At 39.0% G+C, this 10380-nt stretch overlaps 2 protein-coding genes across 2 annotated transcripts in view; both read right to left on the minus strand.

The window, feature by feature from the left end:
* hoxc12a (homeobox C12a) overlaps positions 1-1988 on the minus strand; it is a 22123-nt gene extending 20135 nt beyond the window's left edge. The window contains exon 1 of the mRNA XM_008318900.3: positions 1271-1988. Coding sequence (XP_008317122.1) covers positions 1271-1862 — 592 coding nt within the window. The 5' untranslated portion in view covers positions 1863-1988. The remainder of the gene's footprint in view (positions 1-1270) is intronic.
* Positions 1989-8693: 6705 nt separating this feature from the next.
* LOC103385114 (uncharacterized) overlaps positions 8694-10380 on the minus strand; it is a 59958-nt gene continuing 58271 nt past the window's right edge. The window contains exon 4 of the mRNA XM_025059300.1: positions 8694-9193. Coding sequence (XP_024915068.1) covers positions 9091-9193 — 103 coding nt within the window. The 3' untranslated portion in view covers positions 8694-9090. The remainder of the gene's footprint in view (positions 9194-10380) is intronic.

Genomic DNA, 10380 nt, shown 5'->3' on the forward strand with positions numbered 1-10380 from the left:
GGGGGGTGTTGGAGGTGGAGGGGCACACACCACGGATTAGTCACCACAGAAGCAAAATCACGGTCACATCCAAGGTTATGAGGAGCCCACTGGGGCGTCAGTTGTCCAGAACAGGCCTGTCTACACCGGCGTCCGTGGATTTAACATGCAATAAAGCGTTTCACTGCAGCACGAGCAGAAAATAAATAATAAAAAAATCTAAACTAGCAACACGCTGTAGACAGAGACTGACGTGGGCTCTGCTGGGCTCGGGCAGGAAACCTGCCTACGTGGAAATGTAACAAGTGTTCCACCAGTGAACGTTAGTGTCTTTAGTCAAACACCCCAGATGGTGATTTTATTAAAAAAAAAAAACTGAAGCCGCTCTAACGCCTGACGAGCTGCATTTGACTTCACACGCAACCGAAATGAATTTGTTTTGGTCTCTGCACTCTGGGCTGCCCGGTCTCTTCTTAAAACAAATCCACAGACATTAAAATCTGTCTGTTTTTGTTGTTGTTGTTACTGTGAATATTATTTGCAAAAAAAAATCCTCTCCGTGAAATGTGTGCAAATTCTGACCCTGTTTCTCAGGGTCTGTAACACTCAGCATATGCAGCTGTTTGTGTTGCAGGAAGTTTATTGTTGCAGTTAAAGTAGCATTAACGTGATAATTAAGACGTGCTACGCATAGCCTGCTTTATATGCGAGTTTCGGAGCATATTAAATGACGGCGCACACACACAGAGACAGATATTAATTCCCTTTACAAGTCATTAAAAGGGAAAACTCTCACTCTTCGCTGGAGTTCAGCACAGCGGCTCTGCCCTTTAAATCTACTGCAAGAACGTGTGACTAGACACAGTGAAACAACAGAGCGACGATATCCAGCCAGAAGAGTGGCCGAATCACAGGGGCTTAAAAACACTGCTGCACCGTGAGGTCACTGGGAACACTGACATGCACTGTGCTGTGGTTCAGCTTATCTGTATTTCTGCACAGCCACATGGCGTGGTGTAGGAGTATTTTAGGGCAGCCCCTAGCGGCGTTTGCTCACCACGCAAGTATCCTGCAGGCTAATCTGAGCTGTAAACTGTGCATCAACACAACGGGATCTGAACACGGTTTGAACGCCGCAGCTTTTGCAGATTAGCCGATAAATGAGCGGATTACGAGATACTCAGTCATATTTAAAAAAAATGAGCGGATTACGAGATACTCAGTCTTTTTTTTTTTTAAATAACATCAAATAAAAAAAAAATCAAGTGCGAGTAAACAGAACAGCACCAACCTCCGCCTGCAGCTATGTTGCCTGAATGGCTTCCCGGTGACACCAGGGTCTGTGTGTCGCTGGATGAGGGCTTGCTGCCCTCGTTGAGCAGAGATGAACTGGAGTCGGACTCCAGTGACTGACAGGATGGCGGGTCTTGCGTTAGCTGCTCGCTGCCATACTCGTATTTGGAAAAGGCAGCGGTGTTGCCAATCCCACTGTGCATCCCGTGCTCAGATGTTAGGGATGATGTGTCTCTCGCCCTATCCTCCCGTTTGAGGCTGCCGCCACCTGAACAGGTCTCTCTGTTGCCGCTGCCGCTGTTGTTGTAGTAACATTTACCCTCGTCTGGTCTGCTGATTTCACACGACCGGTTGAACGGAGGGTTGATAGACACGGGGCTGCTAAAGTAGGACTGAGAGTATCCATTGCACGGCTCCGAAGGATTCCACGGGAGGGAGCAAACATTGTCCCTTCTCGGGTAGGAGAGAGACGGTAGCCCCGCCAGTTGTCCCCCTGAGGCTCTAAAATTCGGAAAGTAAAACGTGTCTCCAGTGTGGATGTTAACCAAAGGTCCCACAAACCCTGGATTAAGGAGATTATGCTCGCCCATTTCCGCGGGCCCGACCAACAGCTTCTAGTTTATTGCAATCTGACATTTAACATAGTTAAACCTGGAGGGGCGCCTGATTGGTCATCCCGAGACCACGTGCTCAGACTAACTTGTGTTACACATGGTACCACCCACTTGGTCAATCTCAGACAAAACAAAACAAAACATTAACTTCTGTATTACAGAGGTTTATACGCTTTTTAAAAATACCATAAACTATTTTATTAAAATTCTAGAATCTCGTTTTTTTTTCTTTACTCAGAGTCAGAGAGAAAAGGAGCTCCGGCTGCTTCTGCTTTTACACTCATGGAACTGTCCATGGTCTCGTTATATATCTTTATAAGCTGGCAAAAGTTTTTTTTTAAATAGCCTTTCTTAGAAAAACTATTTTCTCGTAGGACACAGGACATATGGACATCTTGTTTTCGAACAAATTATGGTTCGAATCCCACGTCATATAAAGCCATGATGTCCCCCAGCTTTACAGGCTTGTTTTAGGAAAAGACTGATGCTCATTGCAGCGCTCGCCCCACACATTTACAGTAACGGGGTCAGCAGGTTGAAACCAGTGACTCTGTAAAAAGACCACGATATTCTACAAGGTTACTTTAAGAGCGTATATTTCACATAATATTCTCTAACACACCTCACATGAACAACTTTAACAGATCCGTCCAATAAAGGTCCGCAGCAAAACTCTGCTGGGATTGTTACCTCTCACAATTCTTTTATATAAATTTTACAAGATATCAGAGGGCACTTTAGTGATTCAATCAACCCACAGCCTCTCTGCTTTATATCTCGCAAATTAGTAGATTTGTAGGTGTAGGTTTGAGGACACCTGAAAAGAAATGGTGCGGGGGACAGAGACAGGCCTTCCGTCTGAGAGGACGGGACTTTTTCATGGGACTCCAGCAGTGTCTCCTGCAGAAAACCGCTATTTAGGCGTTCTGCCAAGAATCGCAACAAGAATGTCTAATGTGGTCACTGCTCATCAAACTGGCCGCCGACCCTGCTCACCCTCAGGACTGACCTACACTATTTTAATTTTTTTTATTTTATTTTTTTGCATTCCTGTCGCGGCCCACAGGCGACTCATTAATTGCAAAATGCACCCAGGAAATCTTTCCAAACATTTATGGCTTCCCACATTCTAATCAGTCCAGCAACAAATTTTGCAACTGCACTTTACATCTTTATAAATTCAAAATTTTACCACCGCCCTATGCAATGTCGGACGCACACGAGAAAGACAAAAATCAATTTATGGATCGCGAAACCTCTGCAGAGGAGGCGAGCTGCAGAAGTCTCCAAAACGATGGCACGTAAAAAAAAAGTCTGACTACACCAAGGGCAAATAGTTGGGACTCAGCAATGACACGGAATTGGACGAAGGACAACAGAAATGAAGCCGTGAAGCTCGCATAAGGACGTCAATCTACTCAAGTTCAGACACTGAGTCACGTTGAACTTGATATTGAACTCAGTTTAAGAAAGTTTCAACCACAAAAAATAGAAACAAAAAATAATATAAATTATTTATAATAGTTTGGAATAGAGCAGCCTCAAACAGGGGGAAACCAGTCTATTTTAATAATATATATTTATATACATATAATGCATGTATGTATATGAGGAGCTGCGTCAGTTAACCCTGATTAAAGAAAATATATCTGTGTCTGTATCATCTGTGACATTGCTGAGGAAATCTAAGATCTACTGGATCAGGGACAGAGGATGAAAAGTTGAACTTAATGAACTGATAACTAGCTGTGGATTAAGGGCCGTGCTCTAAATTGCAGCAGCTCGTATGCGTGCGTGCGTGGAAGCCTTTGGTTATGTGCACCAAATATTGCCGAGCAAGTGTTATGTGAGAACACGAGCACTCAGTTAAGCATTGGTTTGGAAAGAGTGTGCAAGTCGGACGATATTTGATAGCAGTATCCGTCACTTGTGACCGTACATCCCATCTGAGCCACAGGCTGCGGGCCTCGGCGTGGCTTTAAATAGAGAGGAGCAAAAAAAAATCAAATGTTTGAAGTGGGACAGCTCTCTGGGATCAATTTGCGGCTTCACTTTTGTCCTCTGGACTCACTTTCTCTCTCCTGTCACTGCAAATTCCTGCATCTATAGTCGAGTCACTCTCGCAGTGCGACACAACGTCTGCCTAGTATCGTCTAGTATCGCCTAGTATCGTGTAGTATCGTCTAGTATCGTCTGGGGACGTCGTGATATCACAGCCCGGCTCTATGGTGTTGTTATTATTACATGTTAGCATCAAGTGGCAGAGTGTACACGGTGCAGGGCTGAAGTCGCCTCTTTACCTCGGGAGAAAGGAGGCCATGTGTTGCGCCTCCTTTGCCTCGTTCTCTCCACGCCTCCGATCCACCGCTCACACAGATCCGCATTTCACATTCAAACAACTGCTCGCCTGTTCAGTGCATCTCCAGCTCCGGGGATGATGTCATGTGTGACCGAGCTCAGCTACGGACCCTGCGTCTGCTCTGATTTGGCCACATCTGCCTTTAAAAGACGAAACTTTGTCAATGGAGCATGCACAGATATATAGCACTGTCAAGGTCACTGTCGAGTACACTGTCTGCTCCATATTGAAATTACCCTCCTGGATTCCTTTGCTCCTGTCCAGACAGGGCAATATTCTTAACAAAAGCCTTTTCTTCTCTTTTCTCTCTTTGATTCCCTGCAGGCAGGTTGCCACAGTTATAGCCTGGCTGTGCAGACCTCTTAAAGCTGCCTTCGCGAAAACACACACACACACATACACACACACACACACACACCAAAGGAAGCCACAACAGTGGTAGTTTCCATGAAAGGATTGGCTGCTGTCAGTTTACAACAACACACAACACCTACTGTGAGTGACTACGACGAACACAGGAATTATAACCTCCAAATAAAACTAGTTCTGTCTTTGAGACGCACGCACGCCTTCACGTACGTGGAAAACGGAACACATATGAAATATATGTGTCCAAAAACAAAAGGAATAAGAAATACATCCACAAATACATTCATAGTAAATATATCTGCCATTGGGTTTCAGTGCAAATTTCCCATTGGACTTAAGCAATCTATGTTGTTTTGTATACAGTGTTTTGGTATTTGTGTATATGAGGGTTTTTTGATTATATTAGAAGCACAATAAATACATATATATAAATATACTTATAATCACATAAACAAACATAAAGACTCTACTTTGATCATTTTGTTTACAGACTGCGTTGTGCTAATGTTTGAATATATACAGAAACAGTATACACACAAAATACAATTATATTTGCGTGTAATACGTTATTAACAACAGATTGTTGTGACTTTGAATTTGAATGTTACAAATCACAGTCAAAATGTATTTAGTAGCAACATGAGCATAGTTGTATATTGTGTATATTGTATATATTGTGTGTACGTTAATATATACGCACACAATGTAACACCGCACACAGTGTATATTCGCATTTAATACGTAGATACATACATGTATACATACATAAATAAATACATGTGTAGTGTTGAGTCGTATGCGCACTATTACAAATAAAATGAAAAAAAAAGTTCTGCAAATGCATTGCATAAATACCTAATACGCACAATACTATGTCGTACTCCATATTATATATATATTATGTATACATATATATGTACAACCAGCGTGTTCAGTCATTAATATATATATATATGTATGAAATAATTATATAACATATACGCCTTTATACTCTCCGTTTTCTTTTCTCTATATATCAATAAATATATACTATATTGACTCTATGTGTCTTAGCTACAAACAGATAGAAACACACATATATATTTAATGTATTTATATATTATTTTCGGTCTTATCCGCACTTTTTACCACACAGGACCAAATGAAAATCATTATATGCAAATGTATTGAATACATTTAGGCTGAATCTCTTTCAGATATATATTTGTTTTATATATGTTCAAATATCTGAAATAAAAATACATACAGATGATACACAATTATAGTCATTCCTTTTCCATAAGTCTTTTTTGGGAAATAAACACGTTAAAAACCGCCATTTATTGGAGAAGGTTTTTTTTTTTTACGTCACGGACGCAAACGTTTGAACTTGACCGTCACTTTGAAGAAAACAGCGAAAAGTGAAGCACAGCATTTCGGCAACATGACGAAAATATTTTGGGAAAAAATTAAATGAAAAAAAGGAATAATATTGATAATAAACATATTTTTATGAGTGTGTGTGTGTGGATGTGTGTGTGCGCGCGTGTTATCAACACACTAGAATATAACTTAATAATCTGTATTTTTTATTTACTTGATCATAAAGAAAATAAAATTATTATTGAATTTTTGATGATCAACTCAAAGCTGATTCACAAAGTTTATACCGCCTTTAAAAATATTTAAATAATATTTTACACACCTTAAAAACACCGCGCGTCTGTTTCTCTTTTATTTCTCGTAATTAAAATCTAGAATATAGAGCTTATAAGGCATTGCAAGACAATATAAACAAACAAACAAATATCAATGCAACAAACCACAAGTGGAAGAACAACTTTTGGTAACGTTTCTGTCGTTTTACTGCAGCCGCATGTCATTCGTCAGATGCTACTGCAGCGACCAATCAGCAGCATTAAATCACAGCACTGTACAGTCATTCCATTGTAATGTAAGCAGCACAGCACCGACATAACACACGCAAATGTCTGGAACGAGTCTGACTTTTTAGGTGCAACATCTGTATTCGCTGCATATCCGCTGACAGCAGGCCTGGAGCTGGAGCCAAAGTTTGATCCAACTTATACAACTTGTATTTTTTTTAAAAAATAAAAAAAGATTCTCATATCGGTGCCACAAAAAACAGCAGGGATTTTGAACTAACCCGAGCTCAGAGAGTACAACTGTTGGGAATGTGGCAGAGGCTAAAATGGCCTTTAACAAATAGCAGTGCTGCAGCACTTCCTGATATTTTCCTCTGGTCACCAGCAGAGGTTATCAGCCCCCTGTCTCATGAGCAGAACAGCGGCCTGCAGCTGTGACGCACACACACTGCACCAATGCCAAAACCCACTTTTTTTCTTTTTCTTTTTTTTTTTTCACTCCACATTTCCTGATTGGAAACCATAGCAGCTCAGTTTTCAGAGTTTCCTCCGCTCAGAGGGCCTTCACACTTTAACTCCACATGTAAGCGGTGGTTCTGGTCTAACCAGGAGTTGGTACCGGGCACTGAGGTTAGTCCAGGTCGTCCAGTGTTCGGCAGAGCAAACGTTAAACGCGGGTGTGCCGTCTGTTTGATTAGGTGACAAGTTTAGCCAGTAAAAAATTAACCTTCAGGAAACGGCGTGTACTGCAGAAGTATGGACTCATGCACTTTCAAGTTTTTATTTTATTTTACGTCTACATAAAATATGGCAATTTGAGTCCTTTATTATTTCTGCTTTAATTCATGCTGGGAATGCATTTCTCATCCAGACTGATTTATAAATTGGTTATTTCGTAAAGAGAAGCTGAGCAATAAGTTAAACTGGTCTGGTGAAATACAAATATATTAAATCTCTAATATATATATTTCTTCGACTGTTACTATACTTTATAAATAAATAATGGTTTTCCTAATGAATGAATGAACCCCTTATTGGGCAATAAAGCAAAACATACATATAATATATACATGTAAGTTACCACATATTGAACTATATTTATATAATATAGTATAGTATATAGAGAGTATATATGAAGCATATATGTATTGAAATACCATAAATATAGTATAGTATATAGAGAGTATATGTGAAGTATATATGTATTGAAATACCATCAATACATAACATGTACATAAATACACATACGCACTTTATAAATGTACATACATACTGTGTACTATGTACTACGTATTATGTATGTATGTATTATGTATATACAAGTAGAGATATATATATATACATATATGTGTCCAGAGTATATGTGTATGTACGAAGAATATATATTTAATAATATAAAGTCGCTTCACATATACTTTACACATTTACACTAAACTCTAAATAGTTATGTGTGTACATACTAGTAAATATGTATTCATATATGTGTATATAAAGTTTGAACATACTGATATATTAATACACTTTACTTTAAAACATACCAAATATATACTTTACACTAAACTTTATACATTTATATATATTTGCTTTGAATATGTTGTTTTAAAGTTTATATAGGTTATACAGCTAGATATGTATGTATGTGTGTCCAATATACATAAAGTATATGTATGTATATGTTTTATATTTACTTATATTTACTTCATATAAACATTATACATGTATATATAATTGTTCATCTTTGTTTTAAAGTTTATATATGTATATAAAATAGGTATATATGCATATATGTGCAGGTATATATAAAGTATACACCTGGTGTGTATGTAAATATACTTCATATACACTCTATACATCCATACATTGAGTTTATTTTTTAAATATATATATATATATTCATTTGTATATACGTATAAATTACGCAATGCATATACTTTATGTATAAAAATATATTTCACACAGAGTTTATAAATGTACATATATACTGTGTATATTTTGTTTTAAAGTACGCACTATTACTGTTCTATTTCTTTTAGATGTTTTTAGCTACTGGCTATTTTATAAGCATTTCTAGCGCGCATTTGTCTGTTATGGTCAGTTGGGTTTTTTTTTAACAAAAATATTTTATTTTAATATATATATATATATATACATTTAAAATATATAATTTCATATTTAACGTGTTTGTTTAATCGTAAATTCTGACTTTGTCCCAGTCTCAGTTCTACCTGGCAGCTGTGCCACTGTTGCCACTTCAGTGAAAATAAACAAACAAACATCCATGTCATAAATATGGATTTCCTTTTTTTCCCAGCTTAACAATTCCATGTTCTCGTCCTACTCTAAACTACATATTGTATAATACTCGCTTAATACATGAACTTCCCAGTGCGATTCAGACGCAGCAGCAGCAGCAGCATTAGCAGCAGCAGCAGCAGCAGAGTGACACAGTAAACTCCGTGCAGCTCTGCTGCCTGGCTACGAAGGAAGAAAATGGCCCTACCTTTAATCGTTCTACTGTGGGCGACGTCGTGTTATGATTCCCTCCCGCTCTGTGGACACTGGGGCTGCTGGCTGCGGATTACTGCTGTGTTGGTGTGAGACGTCAAAAGTCCTACCTGTCCTGCGTGGTCAATAACACCAGCCTCGCGGTGGGTGCACGAACCCATTGGTGGTTGCACAGGCATGGCCTGGGACATGTGAATTTACAAGAACTTCTGTAAAACACACACACACACACAGAAAAGAACATGGAGCCAAAATGTCAGTGCAAAGCTGAGGGAGATGGTCAGAAAATGCAGGTCAGAGGATATGGCTACACTTCCCCTTTTTTATGTATTTATGGCACGTCATTAAGTCCGGCCGTCTAGACAGGGAAATAACACCTTGTTTGCCTACAAACAAACCGCCAGCATCGGTGTCCAGCCCCCTGTTTATTATTCACAATCTGCTGTGATGTCAAGGTCAAAGTGACTGCATAGTCATGGTCAAGGGTAAATCAGGAGACCCACAAATCTCCACAAAACAGGGATTGAAGTTCCAGGACCCAGACCACCAAAAACGCCTCGAATGAGACGACTTGGTTTCTAATCAACCTCCCAGTAAAACCGACCGAGTGGAGGGTGGAAAAAGTGACGTGATCCGGCAAAGCAAACTACTGGAGAAAAGTTTAAAAATAAAGCAAAACTTAGAGGAGAAAAAAAAGTAGAATTCAGAATATGTCGGTATGATATTTTCTTCAGTTACTTCTACTTTAAAACTAGCTGTACATTAATATTAATACGTGTTTTGGGCCTAAATTAAAATAACGAAACTTTAAAACCATCAGTAACTCACGAAGGCTGTGTTTTTATTACAGTCTGACATGAAAATGAATCTGTGTTGAGGTTTAAATTAGTTGAATAAAAGTTATGTAAACATTTAGGCAGAACTATGAACGTGTTTTAGTGTCGGGGATGGAGAGACTGGCTGTTAAATCAAAGTCAATGCAAAACACACACATTATATTTGTTTATTTAGAACAGAGAGTACTCTGTGTATTTGATAGAAACATTGTTCAATACACAGTACGGAGTACGAAAAACTTAAGACTAAAAGAAACCTACAGATTGTCGTGTACATCTTCACGTTGACGCATTAACGCCGTTCTCTGATTACGCGCATTTATTTTCAGTGTACATCAGTGGCACAGTATGGGATGAATCTACAAACAAGTTCAGATACTGATACGTTCATCGCAAAACATATTTGTTTTCCTTTTCAGGTCACTGGAAAAGAAATACATATTTTCTTTTGTCTTTTTGCGCTCGTTGTTTGCGAAAACAAAAGCCGCAAATGCGCACCCGCTGCTGTAAAACGTCATGATTGAACACGTTGGGACGAATTCTTATTCATTCGAGAAACA

Source organism: Cynoglossus semilaevis, chromosome 10, assembly GCF_000523025.1.
Source record: "Cynoglossus semilaevis isolate Cse_v1.0 chromosome 10, Cse_v1.0, whole genome shotgun sequence".
In the NCBI taxonomy this organism is placed as follows: Eukaryota; Metazoa; Chordata; class Actinopteri; order Pleuronectiformes; family Cynoglossidae; genus Cynoglossus; species Cynoglossus semilaevis.